The 26,977-nt window shown below is 40.7% G+C and overlaps 1 protein-coding gene across 1 annotated transcript in view; it reads right to left on the bottom strand.

Moving 5' to 3' along the window:
* spire1a (spire-type actin nucleation factor 1a) overlaps window positions 1-24,118 on the bottom strand; it is a 32,314-nt gene extending 8,196 nt beyond the window's left edge. The window contains exons 1-8 of the mRNA XM_085345847.1: window positions 23,676-24,118; window positions 19,341-19,372; window positions 7,065-7,331; window positions 5,244-5,369; window positions 2,515-2,589; window positions 2,180-2,344; window positions 1,957-2,043; window positions 674-803 (exon numbers count right to left, since the gene is read on the bottom strand). Coding sequence (XP_085201973.1) covers window positions 674-803; window positions 1,957-2,043; window positions 2,180-2,344; window positions 2,515-2,589; window positions 5,244-5,369; window positions 7,065-7,331; window positions 19,341-19,372; window positions 23,676-24,021 — 1,228 coding nt within the window. The 5' untranslated portion in view covers window positions 24,022-24,118. The remainder of the gene's footprint in view (window positions 1-673; window positions 804-1,956; window positions 2,044-2,179; window positions 2,345-2,514; window positions 2,590-5,243; window positions 5,370-7,064; window positions 7,332-19,340; window positions 19,373-23,675) is intronic.
* Window positions 24,119-26,977: the final 2,859 nt, after the last annotated feature.

Here is a 26,977-nt window from a genome sequence, read left to right as displayed (position 1 = left end):
CAACGGCTCCATAATCTCAGATTTTCATAAACAGTTTAACAGAATTGCCCCATATGTACGATTATGCAACAACTGAACATTAGTTTACTGAAGTCACTTACAAAGGGATCGGTCTATGAACTGCACAGAACACTGAATGGTAAAGACTGCTGCTTTTTTAGCTTTAATTGAAACCATGTTCAGTCCATGTATAACCATTATATACTAAAAGAGGATTACGACCTATGTACTGCTCACTTCAAAAGGCACTGCATTACATAATGAGTAATGTCACTTAAGGTCACACGCAGAGACCTGGGCATCTTTGGGCAACTGCAGTAACAGCTATACTAAAGACATGAAGGCTCACAGCTGCAGTCAGCATGATCCTTGTTTAAACACTGATACCTTTAATAAAGCGAGGAGATCGATGCAGGAAGCAGGCTGTTCGAGTACTCGTGATGGCTGCAGTTAAGAATGATTAATTCATGGATAATGTTTTATGTCCTGAGTGGATGGGTTAGGTTCACTGAAAGCTGTCATGCAGAAAGTTAAGAACAACGCTCCCCCAGAGAGATTTCTTCTAAAGATCAATACATTTGCATGTGAGTCAGAGCAGTGCGAGTTCGTGCTTATATGTCAGGCCATAAGTAGAATCATTTCTGAGCGTGGGTTTGTGTAATCGTCATCTCACCCAGGCGGTTTCTGCGGATCATGTCGGGTGAAACCGGCCTCAGCTTCCTTTCTGCTTTTATGTCCTCCAGCAGTCGCTCGTGAAGGCTCCGGGGACGCGGAGGGTGTGGTTTGAGTTTGCGAGCAGAGACCTGTCGTGACAATCAGGAGTGCGTACTTGATTACCAAGATTTTCCTCTCACACCTCTGCTCTGAAAGAGTGCGTGATGACGTCGTTCAGCTATTTTCTCAGTCAAAATTAATCATTTAGCTAAAAGCAATGATAGACTTGCATGTGTCAACATTCACACTCAGCCATCTGGCATCTGCAGCATCGTGTATGGCAGGGTACTGGTATCATAAGTGACAACTAAATATTGATGTCACGGACTTCAGTGTTTTCACAGCTGTGCTGAATATAGACGACAATTGTCACGTCACTGTCCAAGTTCAATTTTACTGTACTGAAAGTGGAGTACATGAGGTATACTTAAATACTATACCAATTACATACATGACATGCTACAAAGGACCAAGCTTTTTTTTTTAAAGTAAATTTAGGATTCAATAATTAAACTGATGTCATTAAAATGTCAAATCTAGTGTATAACAGAAGATTTGTTTGCTTTTTTTTTTTTTTTATAAATGCAATATTATATGTCTGCTTTATTTTGCTTCTATATCTGTCATTTTATTTATTTACTTGTTTATTTTGCTCACAAAAGTTTTTTTTCCCTAAACAAAGCTATATATCCATTAAAAAAAAAAAATAATTACTTTATCACGGATGCAGCTTAAACGAGCTATAATTTAAAGTGTGTTTTGAGCATACTACAATTGGTACTATTGTACTATTGGTTGACTGGCTAATGGCTAAAGCCCATTAAGGGTTCACTAGAGAACTAAGATCAAATCCAACTTAAGAGACAGGCAGTGGGCGCCCTGGCAACCAGGACCACTAAAATGGGAAAACTGCAGAAAAATGAGCTTTATGGCTTTGCAACCAATTTTCCCTAGCGACCGTGAACAACCACTCACCAACTGCTTTCCTGTTGACCAGTGGTTGCCTGGTTACTGACTGGTTTCAAGTTTTGTGTGACCGAGAGCTAATCAAGCAACAAATAAACAGGACATATTTTTAGATTAATGCCAAAATTTGTTTGAGATAATACATTTAAAAGTGTGTATATATATATTTATCAAATACAATATTATTGTGTGTAATTGCAAATTAATAAATTCATGTATTTTTATTGATTTTGAGCCTCCATACTAATTACTGACACCGTGTTCTGCACGACTCACAGGGTTGAGAGGAGGTCGTGACCTGATGAACTCCAGAATGACCTCATGTGCGCTCTTCTTTAACCGTGGAGGAATGTCCCCATTCACCTGGGAGAAGACATTAAAAGTAACATGAAGACGTGATAAAAAAAAAAAAATGGAAGGTCACGCTACAGAACAAAACCATCGCTTGTCTTTGAACTACACAGAGGACGAAAACAAAAAAAACTCCAAACACCCTCACCATGACTTTCCGCAGCTTGTAACGTTTTGAACGGATGTCGTCCATCAACATCTCGTAGGGTGTGAGCTGGTACTCTATGGGTAGTGGGTTGTACTGGCGCTCCTGGACCTTCTTCAACTTTACACCGTGTCTTAGATCTCTCATCACCTGTACCCAGAACCGTGCCTGATTGGAATACAAGCGGCACGGTTAGTGATGCACTTATGCATTTGCAATGCCTTTCACTGGTCTGGCCCACTCAAGATCAAAGTAGACTGCATGTGGCTCATGATGTACAATGAGTTTGACATTCCTGCCTTAAAGTGATAATTGATGTACCAAGTAGATCTTCTTACCCAGTCTGCATTTTGCAGCTCATTGAGGTCTTTAACAGGTTCTTCCTGAGTCTCCCCTTCCATCTTCCGAAGGTTCTAGGCAAGATAGCAAAATGGGATAACATGGAATGTTAGCAAGGAAAAAATGAGACAGAAAATGAGCAAAGTGATGGTAGTGAACTTGTGCCCAACTCTCTCCCAGACAAATATTAGGTTAAGGTCCTAGGCATATTGCCCATAATGTCATGGCAGCCTGTTTAATTAAACAAATGTGGATTCACATGACCAGGTGGATCCTTCTCATCTTGAAATCGAATTTATGCCAGAGGGGAACACACAACAAAAAAAAAAAACACAACAAAAAAAAACAACAAAAAAAAACAACAAAAAAAAAAAAAAAAAAAAAAAAGGTCAATGAACAACTAATGACTGCCATTAATATGTGACTGCTGAATCTGTTATGCAGAACTGTTCTGGGTGACCTACTTCAGTTGTGATACTGCTCAAGATCAACCTCATTCCTGACATGTCCAATACTTTCAATCTTTTTTCTGTGCTGGTTAATCTCAATTTTAAAATGACAAATTACCATAACACCAGGGTTTTAGATCAAAGAAAGAAGTCCCTAAGGGGGAAAAAATAAAAAAATAAATAAAAAAATAAAAATTGTTATGTAATATTTTAACTTCCGACTCCCACTGTTCCGACCTCTGTCTTTCAGTGAAAGTGATATGAAAGTTGCATATGCATCTCCCACCTTCACTTCCCTGGGGTCATTCCTGTTTTGAACGATGATAACAGAGTCAGTGACGCCGTTTTCAATACATTTACATTGGTTTCTAGTCTGGCTGGCTCCCAAGAGAAGAATGCTGTTCACAATCTTGTTAGAGAAAAGTCCGAAACGGTGAGAGAAACTAAGAAAAACTGATCATTTCCTAATTTGGAAGCATGTGTGATGTGTGAGGTACAGTGTATGGTTGCTTATTAGCAATCATCCAGAGGCCTTTAAGGCTACAGCCAGTCCCCTATACAGCAGTGGTCTGATGCAATCCTGTGAGCTCTTTAAATTGCTGTAATAAAGTTAAACTTGATTCTATAACCACACCGTCTTACATAAGACTGTTTGCATGAATCATGCCTGCTACAGAAGCTAGTGTTTACAGTACATATTGTACAGCAAACCTACCATTTCTGGCTTTGCTACATGGTCTCCTTAAACTTATTTCTCTCTTAAGATCCCACCACGGCCTTTCAATCTGGTCTGTGCCACTGCAGCATCTTGACTCTTTTTCAGCCATTTTATTTTATTTTTTTAGATTTGCTGATTTTCTTGGGATCACTGTCCAGTTTCAGCAAAGCTTTAGCTGCCAGGCAGATGGCCTCACATTTGACTCCAGAATACTTTGGTACACAGAGGAGTTCATGGTCAACTCAATCTCTGCAAAGTGCCCAGGTGGCTGCAAAACAAGCCCAAACTGTCACCCTTCCACTTCAGTGCTTTATCGTTGGTATTAGTCGTTTGCGCTCATATGCTGTTTTATATTTATAAAGCTGCATCTAAACAAAACACAAGACTTTTTGAACAACATACTTTCGGACAGATGAGACAAAGTGGGTAAGTTTGTCTACATTTGGAGAAAAGCTGTGCAGACATGATCTTTTTAGAGCGCAGAGGCTTTCTGTGACAACCCTTCCAAACAGGCCATACTTGTTCAGTCTTTTTCTAATTGCACTGCACTAAGGTTTAAGGTTGAACATACCACCTGAGGCCTGTAAACTGAGACATAGCTCTTGGGTCTTTTGCATTTTTTCTGAGCAATGCACTCTGAACTTGGAGTGAATTTGTTGAGACATCCACTCCTGGGAAGATCATGCCATTGTATTAACACTCATACCAGAAACTGGCAAAACCTCTTTTTCCCCCCCCCTTTTCTTTTTTTTTAATATATAGGGCTGCTAAGACTTGCTGATGATCAGTTAATCAAAAGCATTTGATTAGCAGCACCTGCCTCCTGCTACTTAACCTCTTAATATGGAAGCAGTAAGGGCATATTTAGTTATTCAACTGAGAATCGTTTTTCCCCTCATGACTGTAAAAAATAATTTATATTGCTCTAAATAAAATAAATAAAATTTAAAAAAAAGGAAAAACAGCACAAGTGGGTATTCCACCCTAATAACTCTCAGCTACTCCAGTAAAAACATCCCGCTTACACAACCGTTCCTGTTAGGTTGAGCACAGCTACTTGAGAGAGGATGCCAGAACATGCCCATTCAGAATTAAGTTATGCCAAGCACTCGAGCTCATGGCTGGCCTAACAAGAGGGTCATCCAGGGACACCCACCGTCTCAGTCAATCTGTACTATAATCACTTCGTGGGCTGTTGTTTCTGCTTCTGGGCACCACTCTGGGATTTTCTTTCCCCAGCAATAAGTCCGTTGGCCGAATAGATCCCTATTCCAGCAGTTTAAGCAAACATATGTACCAAACCAGAGTGGTAAAACCGTTAGAAAAGAGTTTGGTCCTTTCTCACAGTCTGTTCTGTCCATCAGTTTTTCTTAGCACTCATGTTTATAATATGAGAAATTTGTGACGTGCCCTCTTAGTTCTTGAGTGACTTACATAAAAGTTCACCCAACTTTGGAAATGTAGCGATAACATTTAAAATAGGTAAGTGCAGAAGACTGTCGCACTCATCTGCACTTCAATTAGCAATAACGTCATAATGTCACACATCAAAAGTTCATACCTCCTTGGCACTCCTGATCTTCTCCAAGAAAGTGCGCAGTTCTCTGCTCTCGGCGTACAGAGCCCGGCACACAGCCTGGTAATGGTTGGGGGCATCTGATGGACTGGGTAGGTGGGAAGAACATAGCTGTAGAGGCAAAGAATGCAATGTATTACATATACTGGTGCTTATGGAATAAACAATCAATAAAGCTGCTTTATATCTGTGTGTGGATTGAAGCACACATTTGTCAGTACTCCAAATTACACACAAACCTTTATGTACATTTGTAAATCGTCTTTATGCTTGTGGATCATACACTTTGTACACTTTTGTAACCCTATTGAGACTAATTTAACTCCAATCTGGACCAAAGTGGGCATTTTAATTCTCAGTCATGCCTCATGCGTGGCTAAAGGCTCGTGTGATGTTGGGGAACTTGACAAAAATAACACTAAACCTGCTTGTCCAGCTGGAACAACACTGCTTGACAATCACTGGTTGCGCACCATTTAAAGCTCCGACCTGCGTGGTATCCGAGTCCAATTGTTGTGACAATAAGAGTTACCTGAAGGAGTTATGCATGCGCTGTCAAATAATCTCCAAAAAAAACAATACCGAACCAGATGGATGGCATATTTTCATTTTCAGGTAAAGGGCTTGGCAAGCTGAAAAAATGTCTGACTCTGCAAACAGACGCCTTCTTGTCACGATGGGAAAATAACAGGTGATATGACACCTGAGAAGTGAGAGTTAAAACATTCTTAAAATATCACAGCAGCTGTCGTTTCCATTGTTTCTACTGATAACAATTCTCTGTGGAAACATGCAAAAAAAGTGTTTATATGGAAAAACCAAGTGAAACTGCAAAATAACAGCACGACTTCTGGAAATCAAGTGTGCAAACATAAGAATATGGAGTTAAATTTGATGTTAAACTCAGGGCTTCATTTGATGAGCCATAATTGGCATAAATGTGGCTGGATCCAAACCCCTAACTCACTTTCAGTAGAACAATACCAGCTCATGTAGCCTCCGTTCACTCCATTGTACAAGAGCAATGAGCAAACCCATTCGGCACTTTAACATTTAAATATTCCTGTCTAAGTAGGATGCCAGCTAGCAGGTCCTGTCATACTGTACCAGCTTCACGTTTCGCTGGAACTTCAAAGTGACATACCTCTGTTTGTCAGAAGAGAATAAGACTGGATGTAGATGTGCCAGATCTGTCCGCAGCCATGCCATAATGACTTTACACTGAACAGAGTGATTGCTGGAGGAGTAAGAGCTTAGGGAAGATGCACACAGGCAGCAAACAGACCTGAAATTTGTGTTCCACATCAGTTTTATAAGGCTTTATAACACAGGCTGTGAAACCTTCTAACCCCATTCCCTTAATACCAGTGTGTTTACAGGGCTATAATTACCCGTCTTATTCAGAAGCTACTTGGGGAATTTACAGTGTGACAGCTTCTATCAGGGGAAAACGTTTGTGCTGGGGTGATTACATGCGGCTGCACTGCTTTCTTAATAAGCCAGCTGTAAAAATGTGGCAAGCACACAAACTATACGGCAGTTTATTCCACACAAAACAGAAAGCCACACATTTCATATGCCTGCGATAGCTTTGCTTTATTTCAATTTGCTCTGCCATTTCAATCCATTATGGACCAAGTGATCAGACTGATGAAGCTCTACAGCAGGAACACTGTAGTTAATTATTAGAGTTAATAGAAGCAGCACGTGTTGAGAACAGATTTATGTACTCAAGGAATCTGGCAGACAAACTAAGCTCTCATTGCAAACCGATTACATGTGTATCTTAATAAAATTAAACCCTACCATGATGATGTCTCGATAGCTCCGGATGCTACTGATTGTACTGCTGGAGCCATCAGACACGAGGTCCCCTTCCTCCTCTTCTTCGCATTCATCCTCTTCTTCTGTGGCCTCGTAGCCCTCGTCGGGACAGGGGTCACTCTCCGTTTCCTCCGTGTTGGTCATCATGTCGATGAGGCGCTCCAGCGGCGGGCTGAGCTCGCGCTCTTCGTTTTCTTTGAGGCCATAGTCTAGAGCTTTGTAGATCATGACACCCAGTGAGTCAATAACCTAAAAAGAAGAGGTTGTAGGTTATTATTTTGTACAGGCCACCAAGTTGATTTTACATTTTGTAGCTTTAGGCACTCAGGGGCTTGAACAACAGATAAATTCTGAAACAAACAGTTGTACTTGCAAGTGTTGACTTTAATTATTGTGAGGATCACTTCTAAAGGTGCACACACTGACAACTTTCATCATCTCCTAAACTGGAACACCAAAAAGAATATCAGTCTTTAGCACATAGGTTTGCTTACTTTTTCTAGCACGCAATGTGAGTGATTACTCATTGTGTTAAAGGCATGAACAGTACAACGTTTATGCATTCGATAAGTCGAATTGTGTTTTGAATAGTTATGATGAAAAGGATTTCCACACATGAATGCTTCATAATGTCACGCGAGTCTCAGTCGGACATGTTTCCTGACAATAGAAAATGTTCTGCAGAGCATCAAGGAGGCAACAACCATGACTTCTGCTCACTGTGCGAATTCTCTGGATAAACACCTCCTTTATTCTTACATGGCTCAATCGGATGTTACGCCGCCGTGAGTGAATAGCAGCTCATGCGTCTCACAATCATCAAAATTCACATGTAATGTGTGAACTACAGAAAGAAAAGGATACGTTTTCTTGTCACTAGTTAGCGGGATTGTGCACACTAATAATTAAAATCCACTGAGACCAACAACAATGACCTTGACTGTGACTATGATCACAATTTGGGTGATCATTGCAAGTTTGGTTAAATTCTGACCAATACTGCAGAAGCAGGAGCGAACTATGGCCAGACAACTTCAGCTTGATGAAATCAGACCACGTTTAATGAGTAATCACATCGGTCACTCCACAAACTTCCTTTATACTGTATTCAATGTCATATGTCCTCAGTATCGTATTTGCAGAAAGCAAATGCAGTAATACTCTGCTGTAAGTCTTCACTGTATTGGTTCAAATCGGTGGCTCTTCTTAGCTCGAGGGGTAAAAACATTTCTTTCCCATCTGCTGAAATCTGTTTACTCCAAGTTAACTATGCCAACATTATGTTCTTTCCAGCTGACAGACGACATTCAGCTTTTTGTCTCCTCCTGCTCCGCTATAATTAAAAGCACACCAGCACATCCTCATGGAACAAGCCTCATTTCATAGTACCCTTGCCTTACTCAGATAAACAACCGTATCTACAACAAACCTCAGTTCACCTGAACGGAGGACAGTTCACGTCTTCAAAGTGAATGAGTAAAAAGGCCAGTGTATCCGACTGAAACTTAATAATTACCATAATCCAGGAGATGATTTCATCACTGCCTTCTCTCATTAATTAGTAGGACATGACCTTCATTTTTTTTTTCTTTCCTGATGTTTCAAACAACTATCAGATCACACAAAACTGCTAGTTTTACATCAGCGCACTTAGTTCACTGATCTAACCCTCGGTCTGAGGTCAACAAGTGTCGGAAGTATTGGCCAGTCGACCTGAAACAACCTTGGAAACGTCAGATATCGTTATGACCGGGCCAAATGATTTCAATCAGAGCGCGGTGGGAGTGAAGACATTTAGCAAAGTACCCACAAAAATTAAAATACTATTCCGCACGTGGACATCCTTTGATACTCAAAGGCTAAGGATACAGAGCACTTCACCTGAAGTTTCAGCAGCAAACACAAAAATTGACTTCAGTAAATTTTGCCATAACTTCTGTGTTTATTTTGTTTGCCACTTGTCACCAGAGCCATTAAATAAATGCTCTGTCATTACTGCACTGCATATTCTATTTCCAGATGTGTATTGTTGAAAGAGGGAGGCGTCCCAAACAAACCAGACCGTTGCTGTGAGTGAAGCTAGTTCTGATGGGCATGGCTGGATATGCGCTGGTTTGGTGCCAAAAACAGCACTGCACTCGTCTTTGGAGTCTGGGAGTGTACTACATGGAAGAGAAGGGTGTGGAGTGCACACGTTTAGGTATGTTAAGGTCAACAAGGCGAAAAGAAACTCATTTAATCAGACTGACTACTAAAATAACTGACACAAACCACGCAGTTCTAGAGTGTGGGATTTTACTTGGATACTGTACGATCCATTTTCACAGTTGTGACAATGTATTTGATGTCCTGGTACATCAAGGTGCAGCACATTGTAGCTTAAATGTTGGTTTTTTTTGTGTTGTTTGTTTTGTTTGTATAGTCCAAAAGCCAAAACGGGTCTGGTAACATATCTGAGGAATCACAGGGTCAGACAAAAAATTCTGAACCCATGATCATGGTGAAAGAGAGTTCTGAATGGGCATCAGTTTCAGTTAATTCAACGCATTGGGATTTTAGAAACTGTATATAATTAAGTTCCAATTTTATTAAACAAAAACTAACCTCTGCCCAACAATGCCCGGCCCAGCCATCTTATCTTCACAGCCAGCTATGCGTGCCGTTGCAGCACCCAGAGGAGCAGCAGCATGGCTCTGACCTGCTTTTATTAGCGACAGCCAGGTAACGACCGTGTTTGCACTAGCTTCGTCCACGTTTGTCAGCATTATGAAGTTGAGATACGATTACAGCCGGACGAACATAAGCAGTAACAGCCCACTTATAAAAAGCAAGCTATTCTGCTTTAAAATCACCTGAGCTCTGTTGGACCCCATGTGTGACAACAGAAAGAACCATGTGATCATAATGTCATGAGCATTAGTCCTCAACATATCTTTGTGGAGTCACAACACATCACTGTAAATTTTATCGATTTTTCATCATTTTCATTACTTAAGTGTATGATATTTTGGAACATTATGAAATTGAATAAGATCACCGACTCTTTATGAAAATATTTTCATAGATATAAATAAATCGGTAAGTACGCAAGCAAGGAAAGCGTCTGCTACTGTGTGCAACTCAATATTTTCTTATTATTTTATAATGGCTTTTTCTGACGTGAGCACCTGCTCTTCAAAGTCTGTGCACAGATATGCATATTGGATTATAACCAATAATACAATTTGTTTGCCTATTAAACATCAAAAGATTTAAAAAATGCCCCCCAGAAAGAAAAAAAAAAAAAAAAAAGCAGGAATAGATTCTCTCAATTTCCAAAAATCAACCCACCTATTCTCACTGGGAAAAGATTGCTTTCATAGTGTTACATCGTTATCATTCCTCAATCATCTCTGTGTGCAGTTGATAATCCTGTTCCCAGGCTAAAACAAATATCCTATTCCTTAGTGTCTTATTATGCAACCTTTTAATCCATCTGTAGTACAACATGCACTGTAGTGGGCAGGGAAACTAGGAAATTCAGGAGTGACCGTCTGCACATGGGGATCTCATTCACAGGCAAAAAGGATCATCAGCTTTATACTGCACCACGTATACATAAGAAACCTCGTGTTTTCATGTCCAGGCTAAGCAGTCTCACTATACTACATGTCCAGTTAAGGACATTTTCTGTAGTGGTGGGTCAAGAGTACGTTTAGCCAACAGTTACTGTTTGAATCAAATTTTCTAATCAAACACAAAATTAGTTTCAGTGATTGTCCAGTGGTTCAACAGCAACTAGCACAGTAAGGATCACTGTTTAACACAATAATTAAGCACCAAGTACAATATTCCCGATAATTTGGATGAATTTTGCCACATATGGTCCATAGGGTTAGGTGAACAGGATTTATCTCGCCTCTCACCCTATGACGGCTCACAGACTCCGACTGGAGTTAAGGTTACCAGACCCCAACTGGTAACCTTAACTCAAAGGGAGCTGAAGGATGGAAGAATCAGTGTTTAGTGGGAACGGGCCACAGGTCAACCAACACAGCAGCTAAATAATTCTGTTCAGCGACATATGGAGAAAGTTCCTTTGAGTTCAAGTCAGAAGGAATGGGGAAGAGGCATCTTAAGTATCAAAAGCCAGACTTATTGAAAAGAAAACAGGAGAGGAAATAAGGAAAATATAGATTGTGGTGAGTAACTGAAAACAGTCACATCTGAAGACTTGTGATTCAGAGGATTGAGGCAGTGAGGTGGAGGAAGAGGAAGCATGTGGGTAAACAGCTGTGAAAGGCAGCCAGGAAAACCACTGCTGGGGTTTAAGCTACGGGATAAGTGTGGTAGCAAACTATTAGGTGAATAAGGCTCCAAGTAAATTCCCCAGGCAGCCACAGCAGGTAACACGGGATATGACCAGTGTTTAAAAATGCCTAGTAGGAAATGCAGCAGGATGAGTCATCTGGGTGCCAAAGAAAAAGAAAATCGTAACACAGAATGAATTCAGCTTGAGCTCCGTGACAGGCTTTCTCAGAAAGTTTACAAGCATCCTCAAGATTGTGAATCACCAATCCACTCAAAATAGAGTGCACTTTCCCTCAACCTCCACAAAGAAAGATAATAACCAGCTGCATTACATCACTGCATGGGGAAAGTTTTTAACAATGAGGGATTTTACATAGAGAATCTACTTCCCTGTGCCAGAGGCATTATCTTAAGAATCTGTGACAAAATACAAAAAGAATTCCTCATTCATGAATAACCTTTGTCCACCTCACAGATTTCATGTTCACTCTTGAACCAAAAAGGCAGATCACAATTCACAATAATTGGAACATATTTTTAGTGTATGAAACTATTTAAAAAAAAAAAAAGTTAATTAGTTAAAACAGGTCTGTACTAGGTGCACACTCAGACAGTAGTTGTCTGACAATAAAATAAAGAACTCATAAGTAAGCACATTTTTTTGTCTCAACAGCTAGGGAGGAGTGTGTGCGTGCATGTATTTGCTTGGAAAAGTCATTAATCTGTCATACAACTAACCTTGGTTGTCTGATGGTTAAATAAACCACAGAGCAAATATAAATATAAGCATTTTTGGTGAGGTTTTGTCATTTTTACTTACTCAAATTCACCAAAATTAGCCTGGAAAATACACAGCCTAATGTTAGGCAAGCAAATACAGACTTTTTGTTTAACTTTATGTGGACCAATAGAGTTTATGCATATAATGAGCCTCCAAAGGACTATTTTAAGCCAGGAAACACCATGACTATGTAACCAGCTTTGCCATATTTTCATTGAACCAGCTAAGCAGACTAGGTTTAGGATGTTAAAGAAGGAGTTTTAAACAAAGGGTGAGAAAATGTGCTCCAGCAGTCTACAGCGTGAGGAAAAACAGTGTTTTACCAACATTAAAGCACAGAAACCTATTCTGCAAAGTGCAGTTCAATGTGGGTTTTTGAGCGAAACAGAACTCTTCCTACTACAGTATGTTTTATGTGTAGCCAATTCAAATTTTCACTATTTTAAATAGATCGCAAAAAACTCAACTGTTTACATTCTCTTGTATAGTTGTAGTTCTTGTAGTTGTATAAGCTGAAAAGCAGTACAAGGAGCAACCAAGATGGAGGGAAAACCATCGGTGAGTCAGCGCTTACGCAGATGTGCAAAGAATGAGTCGTTTGTGCTGAAGAGCAGCACATCCTCACACGAGCAAAGCAGAAAGAAGTCAGGCTCCTGTGCTGCTGAGACCTCTACCCAATTTATGCAGAATTTACAACTAGTCTGATCATTAAACATAGTACTAGTCAAATAATCCTCAAGGTAAGGTTCAAGGTACAGGTGAGTAAACTCAAAGTTTCACTAGTGATTAAGAGGGTGCTGAGCTTGCTGAGCTTAAAAACATTTCAACTATAGCAAAAGCTCAAGTCTAATATTGTCGTCATCATTTCCACATCACACAAGAGGAAATGTCCAAGTCACAGAGGCCAATTTGAGGTTTTTGGTTCATCTTTAAACTGAAAATGTAGATTTTATCATGGCTAATTTCAGCACCAGGCTCTGATGCACGTGAACTACATGATCTTTTTGACACAGCCATAAGTTCGGATCTATGAAACGTGTTAGGTGATACTTGTAGAAGCATGTGCGAGAACAGCTTTCTGTGGACAGAACTGCCTGTACGAAGCCTCTATGTGACCTCCAACATTTCTTTTTATAAGAAAATTAAATTAAAGCATATCAATAAACTGCATATCTGGCCCTTGATGTGGCCATTAATGAAATGAAATTTGCTTATTGAGGTTTTTGCAGACACGTAACCACATGATGTTAACTTGTCCACCATCTCGGACAAATGACAATCACGATGACAATGTAAGATCGGGCAAATAAAGTCCCATCTGGCAGCCACTGGGCTTGAGGAGAGAAATTAGGATTTCCTGACCAGTTGAAAGCAGTTGCATGATTTTTAATGACCAGTCACGCAGTCCTATGAAGGTCAGTTCATGACCATCTGTCAGCCACCTGTCGTGAGGGAAGAACGTGCATTACTGATTTGGAGAAAAGAAAAATCCCTCCTTGTGATTGCTTAGGTCACTACTATAGTCAGTAATGCAGTTGGAATTTGCATGAAAGTGATGGACGTGTCTACAAACACTGTCCAGCTACTCTCCAAGCTGTAGTGGAACCGGAAATGGAGACAGTTTCCCTTTTGCAGACTACACCAACTACCCGAACAGATTCCTGGAGCAGAGGTAACACAATCGCACAGCCCTGGGTATCACTGCGGCCTGTAGATTTCACAAAGACATCAGATAAGCCGCCTTCAGCATTTGCTGCAGCAGTAGAGTGAAGCCACCGCAACACAGACAGTTACATAACCAAAGTTAAACCGTGAGGTCTTCCACTGCAGGAGCGGATGCTCAGCCTCCTCCGGTCTGAAGCATCACCTTCCCACTTCAGAGTGGGACAGAAGACGGAGCTTCTTTACGTCTTCAGGTCAAACTCAGCTGAGTTTGCATTCATCAGTGAAGTCAACTGGAAAACGCTGAGCCCTGAGAACAGTCAGCTCTGATGTTACATATGATCATTTCCACTTCAATAGGAAACTGGCATAAAAGCAGACACTGAAAATGCAGGATAACATTTTTGAAAGAAAAAAGGCACATACAGATAAAAACTACACATGAGCTGAGACTGAATACATCACACAAAGAATCAGCTTTTAATCAAACAGCTTCAAGCCTTTAATCAAACAGCTTCAAGCCAATGGCAGTGTGTGGATTAAAAAAAAAAAAAAAAAAAAATGCTCTGAAAAGCACAAACCTACAGAGTTTAAAGGCTGCAGTGAAATACACTAATCACCAGCTGGAAAAGTCCTCCCACTGAGTTTGACCTAAATGCTGTCAGAATCCCTAAAGTAGCTCTAAACACCACAAATCTGACAGACAGCTTCTATGGCACAGCAGAAAAACAGCTCCTCTTGTTCCAAAAACCACAAAGAGCTAAAGATCTGATAACTTTATAGACTTGACAGACCAAGCAGGAGAAAAATATTAATCTCTCAAGCCTGGCTGGACCACATAAAAAAAGAAACAATAAAAATAAATACTGAGCAAGAGCTTCTTCAGTGTTAGATATAAATAGAAAACCTTGACCAGAATAGCACTAAATGCTAAACAGATCCCTGCGGTTTAGTTTCTGTGTGAATTTTCTTGTACAGGCAGAAATGTAACCTCAGGGACTGTAATGCCAGCCGCTTTAAAAGAAAAGCAGTCAGCATCCCCCCAAAAAAATCAATTGATCAATTTGAATAAAAGCAGGGTGCAACATAATGGGCGATCGTGGCTCAAGAGTTGGGAGTTCGCCTTGTAATCGGAAGGTTGCCGGTTCGAGCCCCGGCTCGGACAGTCTCGGTTGTGTCCTTGGGCAAGACACTTCACCCGTTGCCTACTGGTGGTGGTCAGAGGGCCCGGTGGCGCCAGTGTCCGGCAGCCTCGCCTCTGTCAGTGCGCCCCAGGGTGGCTGTGGCTACAATGTAGCTTGCCATCACCAGTGTGTGAATGTGTGTGTGAATGGGTGGATGACTGGATATGTAAAGCGCTTTGGGGTCCTTAGGGACTAGTAAAGTGCTATATAAATACAGGCCATAATGAGGTCACTGGTACATGTTGGGCATACAGGGATCCAACTGAGACTCACCCCGGGGGACTGCGACTGAATTCAAAAGCTGCGTCTACAAACAAGCATGCAGAAAACAGATCAGAACAATCCTCGGCCGTGCCTGAGATCTACATAAAGAAAACCCTGTTTCTTCCACAAATGTGCACTCTTTCGTCAAAGCTGACACAACTGAAGGGCAGTCTCTGCAGGGACAAGGCTTATAACCTCCAGTGACATACATAAGGGTGAAGGGAGAAACATCCAGCCCCTGCGCTTACAGAACCCTCATAGCAGCACCTGCTTAACCCGCTACAGAGCGGAAGTCACAACTGCACGATGCTGAAATGCAAATATATGCAATTTCTACCCAATCTGAGAAGCTTAATCTACAAAACACAACATGATGGTCCCCACATGGACTTTAAACTGATCTTTAAGGGTATAATGTTTTAAGCAGTAGAAAAACAGACCTAAAGACAGGTTGCATTAACTCCAATTTTCTGAGAATCCCTAAAGCTAAACCTCAGCCCACTACAATCTATATTAATTCCAAGGGTTTACTTCAAACATTATACTGGAAAACTAATCATTTTGGCCCCAAAGTGCAGATCTGGCAACCTCTGGACCTTGTAATAGGATACTAGCAGTAATCTCACCTTAATCTTCAGATGAGGACAAACTAGGTTAAGCTTGTCCTGTAGGTTACAACAGAAGGTGCACAGTACAACTCAAACATTTTTTCCTAAAAGATGACCGAGCACTAGAAGAGAAAGCCAAATATGCCACCGTTTTTAATGTCAGGAAAAGATTTTTTTTTTTCTCTAGCATTACTGATTACCCATTACACCCATTTTTACTGGTTGTAAAGCAGGTGTTAACAAGCTAGTGATTTGCTCCAAAAACTAGAAGCAGAGGTAAGAGAGAGGGGTAGTGGCTGACTCACTTCCACAAGCGACTAAGACACAACAAAAACATGTAAAGTCAAGAATTAGGAGCACAGGAATTGGGCCATAAACACCTTTGCACCTTTTGTGTGCAAGGGATATAAATCAATTTTCCCAAATTATCCGAAGGCAGATTGGTCAGGAGAAAACAATGGGATGAATTTACAGTTCTAATTAATGTCAGAAGACTTTACATTATTAAATTAAGCTGAAACGCAGTTACCAGCTCTTAGAGGCAGGCAGTTACAGCAGTGATCGGATCACTAGTTGAGCATGCCAGCCCATCCAGACAGACAATGCTAACATGCTTATGCTCAGCAGGTTTAATTTAAAGCATTTTACATGTATTGGCTATACTGAGGTATTGGCTATACTGAGGTATTGGCTATACTGAGGTATTGGCTATACTGAGGTATTGGCTATACTGAGGTATTGGCTATACTGAGGTATTGGCTATACTGAGGTATTGGCTATACTGAGGTATTGGCTATACTGAGGTATTGGCTATACTGAGGTATTGGCTATACTGAGGTATTGGCTATACTGAGGTATTGGCTATACTGAGGTATTGGCTATACTGAGGTATTGGCTATACTGAGGTATTGGCTATACTGAGGTATTGGCTATACTGAGGTATTGGCTATACTGAGGTATTGGCTATACTGAGGTATTGGCTATACTGAGGTATTGGCTATACTGAGGTATTGGCTATACTGAGGTATTGGCTATACTGAGGTATTGGCTATACTGAGGTATTGGCTATACTGAGGTATTGGCTATACTGAGGTATTGGCTATACTGAGGTATTGGCTATACTGAGGTATTGGCTATACTGAGGTATTGGCTATACTGAGGTATTGGCTATACTGAGGTATTGGCTATACTGAGGTATTGGCTATACTGAGGTATTGGCTATACTGAGGTATTGGCTATACTGAGGTATTGGCTATACTGAGGTATTGGCTATACTGAGGTATTGGCTATACTGAGGTATTGGCTACACTGAAATTAAATGTCTTTATAAAGTTTTCTGACAACACTATTATCATTCCCAGTTAAAATGAAATTCAATTCACTTTAACTCTATTTTACTTTTGTGTTTTCACCCTTTTAGTGTCTGGCATTGGCTATTTCTGCAAGAGCTAGGTTCTCATGCAAATCGCCAATTAAAAAGAAATTACAAAAATACAATTTCTAAACTTAGATTTGAAAATATTTAAACTTCAGAGTGCTTCTAAAGGAAAAGTCAGATGATTGGTCCATATAAAAGCAGTGATTTTAAAAAATAAATTCCAGCTCTAATAAAACACATCAACGCTGTCACCATCACGTGGGAAAACTGCTCTGCCCAGGTGACAGGTAATTCCTCCAAAGCGCAAAACCCAGGGTGGAGACATGTTTTCAGTCTGTCAGCAGGATTACACAAAAAACAACAACTGGAGTTTCATGAAACCTGGTGGGGAAGTGGAGCATATCCACAGACACAACAAACGAAACTTGGGCGTCAATTTCCTTGATGGGTTGGATAGAAGAATTAATTTCCACTTGCAAGATGCAGACGGGAATTTTTTTAAAGAGCAAAACCAATTTGCGTGATACCCGAGCCGAAATCTTTCCCTCCTTTTTCCCCCCTAAAGAGATCGCTATCACTCTTTAAAAAAATAAATAAATAAATAAAATTTTAAAAAAAATTAAAAAAAATCAGACAAGAGCCTTTGGGATTTGCAGAAGATTCTCTCCGAGTGCTCTTTTGGTTACATTTGTGCATAAGCTGATAAATACAGTTTTTAAAGCCTTAAACCACACTTCCCTCAGTGGAACTTTCACGCTTTGAAAAACTTGATAACAATAACCATTATGAAAGATATTATCACCACCAAAAAAAAACAAAAGACAAAAAAACAAAAAAAAAAAAAAAAAAAAAACAAACACACCCTCTTCCCAGCTTATTTGTAGAAACCAATCATGCAATGGCAGATGCATGAACTTGCAAAGAAAACCAACCCAAGTTAAGCATTTTCACTTCTAACCAAGCTGCCACAGGTCGGCTTCAGCCCTGAGATAATCAGTGTTGACCATCAGCTGACGAAGAGAAATTCTATTTCAAACTTAGCCATGCAGGGACAGCTGCATACTGTGCATGCCTGAGATCACGTGAACAAAGACAAACATAAACTGCTCAGACCTGATGGACCAATTACACAAAGTATCCTCTCTGTACACATAATGAAGACTTCTCCTCCCAACATTATACAGCACATAGTGCTGGACAAACACACACTGGGCACATGTCCTTTTAACGTGGTTTTGGCGATGAGGTTTGACGCGATGTGAGCTAAAAATAAACCGATGAACAACAACATTCGGTGAACAACAACAGAGCTGCTCTTTTTAAGTGCAGCACAAACAATAACTGCAGAACAAACTGAAGAGCGCTACTTGTATTGCGCTCTTACCCACTTGCTCAGGTTTAAGCGCATCACAGGTCTGGCTGGGATGTGCTCCCCACCCCATATTTCTCCTAGTCTGTAAAGTGAAAATGGGCTAATGCTTAATATCTGCTTGCACTCACAAGACATGAGGGAATGTTTTTTGCAGGGCCAGAGTGAACAACGCTGCACCACAGCTGCCACGCCACCCCATTTGTAGCGTTCCTTCTAGGTAATGGGAGCAGTGACGGTCAGACTAATGGCAACAGACTGTGAAATTGTTTTGTCTGCGTTGAAGCAAATTAGTCTTCCTGTGAAATGAAAAGACTGTAAACATTTAATTCAAACGTTTAAGTAACGTCCACATGTTCTACTGGGATCACTGAAAGGAAAAAAAAAAAAAAAAAAAAAAAAAGTGTTCAAAACTGATTACTGGCTTTCTCTACCACAGTGTGTCCCATCTTCCCCTCCTCACCCCACCAACTGGTCAAAGCAGATGACTGACCCTCCCTGCCTCCCTGAGCCTGGCTCAGCTGGAGGTTTCGTCCTGCTAAAAGGGAGTTTTTCCTTCCCACTGTTGCCAAGTCCTTGCTTACTGGGGGTCGTGTGATTGTTGGGGTTTACCGTAGGGTCTTTACCTTTCAATATAAAGCGCCTTAAAGTGATTGCTGTTATGAGTCGGTGCTGCTGCTTTACCCATAAATTGAATTAAATTGAATTGAATGTGAACTCACCTCTAATGACGTAGGGGCCGACTGGTATTTATCTGTAATGACAGCAGAAAGGAGAGTTATTCACTCATACAATGAGGATGTCACTTATTGTGCAAGTAGCTGCCTGTAACAATCACCAAGTCAAACACACCCTCTTAATCATTAATGGGAACGCACTGTACAAATCATCCAAAGGCGCCTCGAAGCGAGGAAAACTTCACACGGTGTTACAAACCAAAATGGAGGTTAGAAGACGCGAGCAAGATTACTCAACGGCACTGAAGATGATTGTAAAAAGAGCAAGTTAATACATTATTATGTTTTCCTCTCAAGTCACGGCACACTGCTCGCACATCGCCTGAGGCAGACAGAGATGTCAAAACCAGCCACTGGGGGCTGCTTGTAGTAGTATTTTCATTCAAACATCGAAACGTTGCTCTCATTCTCTCGCTCTTGTTTCCATGGATACATTGCTTAAAATGGAAAGAAAAATAAAAGAAATCAATACCTAAAGTTTATGACCTTTCAATAAATACCTGCATAAAAGGTGAAATGTTACCAATTATTGTTTGGTTTTTTTTAATTAAATAAAAAAAAAATGACTACACATTATCTTTCATGTTTTGGGGAAAAAAAGAAAAAAAGACTAAGCAAATCAGGGTCTCCACATCTCTTCAGGCAATTATTTTTCCACCCAGCACTGCCTCAAGATGTCCACAAAGCATCCTAAAAATCAATAGAAATAAGCAGTTCCTTTGTATCCAGAAGAAAAATATAACAATAAATCCGATTTTTAATGCCAACAGCATAAAAATTACTTTAAGTTTAGAAAAAGACTGCAGTTTGTGTTCAAACACGTCTGTTCACAATATCCATCTTACATGATGGAAAAATAATGCTCGAAATATCCAGTGTATTAAAATATATCTCCAAAACATCCTGACCCAACATCTAAATTTTTCCTTTTCAATACAATTTCATATATTTCATATTCCCATAGCTTTGCGATGTGGAAAATAACAGCCAATGTGGGAGAGTTCGGGATTAGGATGTGGTTTGGGTTACAGTTATGGGGTCAGGGTTCGGTGTGTGTCGGGATGGTGTTTCTACATCGCAAAACTATGACATCACGATAATGTGACATTAATTATGATGATCTGGGAACAACACCAACACAGGGATGTTGATACAGGGGTTATTTTCAGCCTGTGCAACAACTCTGTTGAGGGTACTACTGCTCCAAATGACTTCAAATCATTACAAAGTTTTTTCACCCATAAACAACATGAAAGAAAGAAAACGAGGAACTTTTAAAATTCCAGGTGCTGGGAGGACTAGGAATTTTTAACTATTGGTTAAAGTTAAAATTATGAACTTCAGCCCTAATTAAGTTACCTGAGGCAGCGAGTTGAGCTACCTATAACCACCGGTAAGAATGAGGCAACAGTTTAAAGTACAGAATGAAAGAGCAACAGTCCAGACTGTAAAATTAGGTCATCGCATATAAATGAGAAACTTTGGCCAGAGATGCAATCATTCTGCGTACTAACACTGGTGCCATTTAGGCTTCAACTCATAAACTATTCAAATAAAATTAGATTTCCTGCTCAAGGACACATCCATGAAAAACATTTGTTTCATAGTGTGCAACAACTCTGTTGCAGGCCACTAAATAACAGCCAACAATTACTCATGAATACTCATTCGGGAAACACTGGATCCTCTGTTTGTCCCAGCAGAGGAGCGGTGGCTCAGCCAGGACCCTTGCAGGCCAAGTAAATCTCAGCGGACATATTTAGAGGAGTGTAGTGTCAGCCTGACTATTCTGTCCATTCAAATAGCCTCTGTGCTGCTGAAAGGCATTCGCGGCTTTCACAGAGAGACACGATAATTAAGTCTTTAACCATCACTACCCGCAAGTCAAATAAATTTAGAAGGAAAAGAAGCTCCTGCTGGTATGGATCACTGAAATCAGGGTAAACGTCTCGTCTGATGCAGCATTCAGGAGAGGAGGCAAAGGTATTCTTTCCCATGCTCCATGTGAACCGATCTGACTGCAGCATGTTCATCACGCCTCGATTCACCGCAAAATAAGCCAAGACTTGGTGCTGCTTATTAGTCCGATTCTGTTTGCTGTGCGTCACGAAAATAAACACTTCTTCGCTTGCTGAGATTTCTTGATAACCACCCACAGCAGCAGTCAAAATCTTAATATAGGCCAATATCACTAGAGGGGTTGAGGAGCTTATTGTTGGTGGTCTGGGAGCTGGCCAAATCATGCCACCTTGTCACTGACTCATGCAGGCCATATGCAGGTTGCATAAGCCCTGATTTTATGCCGGTGTGGTACACTAGCCACTCAGCTGCTGGATGCTTAATAGGTCTCACATCTCTCTCATCACCAGGCCTAATAGGAATCAGGACAGGGCCAAGCTGTCCCAAAAATACTCCAGCCACCAGCGAGGAGGAGCAGCAGAGGACTCTCCCCATAATCTCGAACTGATGTGCACTCTGAAAATCAGTGCATCTAATCAACACATTTGTTCTATTTTTGGTGGTGCAAAGATGCTAAGCAGCATCAAGTGAATCTGTTTATTCTGAGAGCCGGAGTCACAGGAAGACAATATTACTGGTTAGTCTAGACAAGGCAGAGCTGGACAGAGGGGTCAACTCAAGACAGGGGGACGGAAAAAATAAGAAAGGTTCAAATAGGTTCCCCACATAATGTGGCTGCGCAGAAAGACACACCCAATCTCATCTCTGAAATATTAATGGAATGCAGTTAAAGGCATTACACACCTTTCTCCACACCTGAGCTGTTGTACAAGACTAAGCCTTTCTCCTGTGTATAGAGATACACTACAGTTTCATCTGTAGTTTCAGTACACAGAGACCTGCTGGCTTCTAATACGTTTTTCTGGTGTGGGTCTTATAGAAGTCGAGCGTTTTCATCTTAGACATCTACTCTCACTTTAGATCCAGCTTATCTTAAAGACATCATTGTACCGTATCAACCAAACAGATTGTGTCACTCCCAGACTGCTGGTTTACTTATTATTCCTAGGATATTTAAAAGTACAATTTTGACGATCCTCCCTTAGTTACACTGCAATAGGCCTAGATTGCTGGGGGCTTCCCATGATGCACTGAGTGTTTCTTTTTTACCATGTTTATACACCTCTCTGCATTACTTATTATTAACCTCTGACTCTCTTACAGTGTCTTCCTCCCTTCACCCCAAACTGGTCGTGGCAGATATCTGCCATCCCGCCTGGTTCTCGCAAAGGTTTCTTCCTGTTAAACGTTTGGGTGTTTCCCCCCCCCCCCACTTTTGCCAAGCACTTGCTCATAGTGGGGGGTCATCTGACTGGTGGGGTTTTCTCTGTATTATTTTAAGGTCTTCACCCTACAATGTGAAGCATCTTGAGGCGATTACTGCTGTGATTTGGTGCCATATAAAAAAATCTGAATTGAATTAAACATAACTTGCTTTCCTATCTGTACAGCCAAGCACAGAACAAAAGTCTATTTACTACCCAAAAATATCTGTATAGAAAATGAGCCTGTATTAAAGAGTTCAAGGATCCTCTAAATCGCATGACGGAAACAAAAACAGAGTGGATATAGAGGATGTATACAGTCAACGTGCGTACACAAACTTCCATCCAGCTAGATTTAAATTGCGTGGAACCTCTCAGCCTACACCTGGCACCTTGCTGTTGAATGGATTCTGCCTCCTGGCCCCAAATTTGTCCCCAATTCACCCCAAAATGTCACAACAAAGAGCAGCTATGACTCATCTGTCTCCGGCCTCGTGCTTGTAGGGAGTGTTTTGTTTCACCGCAGTCTGGCACCCAAAAAGGTGCTCTGCAATTTGAACAGGTCACGTGATTTGTGTTTGCTGACTAACTGACCGCTGTACTCCAGGGGAGAGTGGCTGTGAGGCAGCCCTGTTCACAAACCAGTCTAAACAGAGCTTTAATATGAATCATGTTTGTGATGTAAATATCAGCCGCTGTTATGAGAACAAACCCGCAACGTAAATAATTCATCACACAAGCTTTCGTGGTCTCCCCCCCCCCAGCAGCTATGCGGTGATCTATGATGTATTATTAATAGGCGCCTGTAAACAAAATCGCCACATGGCTAAAAGCAGGCAGCTACAACAACATGGCCTCTTCGTAGGGATGCTCCATTCGTTTGGCCTGTCAGGGATGTGGAGGAAAATGCTTTTTGTTGTCGTTGTTGACGGCTGCCTGTTCAAAGCCAGTCTCCCTCGTTTAACCTGTGCAGTTACTCATAGCACACAAAGCTAAAGCGGACACCTGCCCGGTCTTGGTTGGTTGGTTTAGTTACCTGCGTTGTCTTCAAAGTGCAGTTTGACAGTCCCGTCTCTCCCGAGCCTCACATTCCCGGGTCCCTCAATCCTTCTCGGGTGCTCGGCTGATGAGACAACAGCAGACTTGGAGCTTCTCCTCCGGTGTTTCTGCGCTAAAGTCCGACAACACTGGTAACACACTGCCCATGCCTGCTCCTCGTTTATCGGCTGGCTGTACAAAGCCAGGATTTCTTCTAAAGAGAGCTCCTCGGCTCCGTCGCTGCAGTCCATGTTCACGTCTCCGATGCTCAAATCGGCGGCGAAATTCCGGAGAACGGTGGGCGAAGTCACCATCCCATCCTCAGTCCCCGGTCGTTTGGCCATCCTCAAATCATTTTTGTCCGCATAACGTAAAGGGGAAAACGAACAGGTTTGTCGGGTAACGTCCCAGAGCTGCCCAGCTACATGATAAGATGTAGCCTCGTCCGTCAGCCAGGTGTTATCTGTACCGTGGCCGTGGAGCACCAACGGTTCACACCGAGCCACAGCCAACCGAGAACGTGATCCGCGCGGTCCTAAAGCCTGAACGTTTAATTACCAATCAACATCAGCAACATGCCAAAACTCCTGTCTTTTATAACTCACAGAACTTCCGGTGTGTAATCAAGGGTCATATTTTTTTGATCAAAAATATAAATCAATAAATTATCATTTTAAATTATATAAAAAAAACTATCAAATATATTTTATTAAAAAAATACTAAGCATACAGTATGAGTCGACACACCTGATTTGGGCTTTTGTTTTAAAAAGGTGTGTCACAAAGGTCAACAAATCATGTGGTGGATTGTACCGTACTTACTCCTATAACTATTTTTCAAGGAAATGGGAATTGGGCGCAGATATTTCTTGAAACATTTGCAAACATACTTGGAAGTACAGGATTTCAGTCAAAAACAGAGTTTGTGCAATTCTAACCAGCTTCAAAGTCAATATTCAGTATGGCTGCCTTTAGTCTTCAACACAGCTTGAACTTGACTGATGGTGTGCTATTGTGTGTTTTTCTATCCATGTGTTTGGGGTCATTGTCATGCAGAAAAATGAAGCCACTGTCAATTAGATTCTTTCTAGCTGGTACTGCAAAGTAGATCAAAATCTCAGTGTTTTACCCCTGTCCTGACCTCCTCCATATATACTGACAATCTTAACCAAAATTTCAAATTTGGATTCATCACTCCACAAGACCTTTTGTCACTGATTTTGAGTTCAGTTCTTATGTAGTTTGGCATGCCTCAGCCTTCCGTTCCTGTTTCCCTTCCTTATGAAGAACTTATTTCTTTACCATTACCAATGATGGACCAGCTGACACAGGACCTGACAAGTGGCCTTAGTGGCCTAACAGACTGCTTAACAGGCACAAAAAGGCCACCAAAAAAAAGAAGAAAAAAAAGAAACAACAGCAAAAAAAACCCCACATTCCTCTGAAAATGGTCAAGTACAAGGACTGGATTAAAAATAATCGAATAAGCACCCAATGTCAAAAGAAAACATTTGAAAGACCTTCAGATCACCTAGAGAAGAACTATTGCTCATGACCACTTTAAAAATAAAATTAAAATGAAGTCTGTTTTCTTGGAAGCAAAGTACAAAGAAACTCATGACAGAAAACTGTTTTATAAAATGATTTGCTCACTCATCAGAGATTGTCAGAGTTGGCTACATAATGCTTGGGCAAAACTAATGAATTACTCTCTTAAAGGTAAAGAGACCATTACACATAATTACAATTAAGCCAATTTTACATTGGGAAATGTAGTCAGTAACGCTTTTGAAACTTTATCTTATAATTGAAACAGTTTATAGCTCAGTGCAAAACGGATGCTTTTCCAGTCTAATCACAATAGGAAACAGAAAAGGTTGATTTCTTTTAATTCGTGTAATGAGAAATAAATGCTCAGATCACTTGTTTTCCCCCTGGATTTCATACATTACAAAGCCAGCAAATATTTTAATGCAAAGAAGAAAAAAGTAATTTTGAAACATACACGTTGAGGTTTGTTTTGCCATCACAAATATGGCACGGTCTGTACACATTTCATCACATCATCTAAGTAAAGTCATTAAAAACTCTTGACAAGCGATCATTATCACATGCACACCATTTTAATTCAGATTCTTAAATTTATTTATATGACCAACAGATTGTCCTTCATACAATCATGTAAAGCCGACAGCCTCCGGTAAGTCAGAGCTTTTCTTAATGTGGTTGTTACCACTTTCAAACCTCTTTGTGTTTAGATATTAAGACCTCAGCTGGTCAACTACGCCATCTGCTGGTCATATGATCTAATTTGCCAGATGCCCCATCCTGAAAATCCTCCTGAGTATGCTTGTATTTACATATGTTGGATAGGCTTTTTTTAATTGATTTTTTAATGGCTTGCTATTGATCAAGTTTGGGCAGAGACTTTGATTAAATTAACATAGCACCGATCTATACATGCAGACCGGTATTAAGCCAAAAAAATTTACATGTTACAATACTAAATATAAAGTGTGCATTTTACAACGTAACAGAGAGTAAAGTAGAAGTATTGAACACAACAGTATAAAGCAAACTTTAAAAATCAAACTCTGAAAGAGAACACAACAGCACTTTGAATCAAGATTAATTGTAGGCACATGCGGATGTGTTTGTATGTCTTGCGAAAGGCTGGAAAAGGCAGTCTTTAGCCTTCGAGCTTCACGCCTCCAAGTCTCAGCTTCTAAACAGCACTTCTGGTTCTTTTAAATTAAAATTACTTACAGAATTGACTGAGGTTAAACAGCATCGGTATTAGTTCCCATACTACTGATAATCATTCACAACAAAAGGAGTATACTTGCACAAAGAACTGAAGCAAATTCTTAGGAAGGCCTCACACAGAACACACTGCTTGTAATTATCATGTGCATATGGGACAATCTGCTCTTTTTTCTTTTCTTCTTTTTTGTTTTGTTTTTTTTCTTCACACTGGCTGAAAACAGTGACACATTCCCTGACTGGCACCATAAGCATGGGAGAGAAGCATGGTGTAAAGTGTGAACATTGCTCGCTACCCACTCTCTTCTTTGCACATGCATTTGCAATGGCACAACGAAGATGCAGCATCCACAGGTCTTTGGATGGAGACGTTTGCAGGTGCTTGTGTCGTAAATCACTGCAAACAACAGCCAGGATCTTGCAAAAAAATAGAAAATAAAAATAAATAAATAAAATCAGCCACGCACGTCTTCAAATCTCCATCTTGTTCTCTGGAGAGGCACTCGCACCTACAGCCGTCTTCCTCCTCGTGGAGGT

Source organism: Diplotaxodon limnothrissa, linkage group LG22 (genome assembly GCF_057381915.1).
Source record: "Diplotaxodon limnothrissa isolate DT_005_m linkage group LG22, D_limnothrissa_male_GT1.1, whole genome shotgun sequence".
NCBI classification, from domain to species: Eukaryota; Metazoa; Chordata; class Actinopteri; order Cichliformes; family Cichlidae; genus Diplotaxodon; species Diplotaxodon limnothrissa.
The sequence above is the reverse complement of the archived record's forward strand: the minus strand, read 5'-3'. Positions and strand labels throughout refer to the sequence as shown.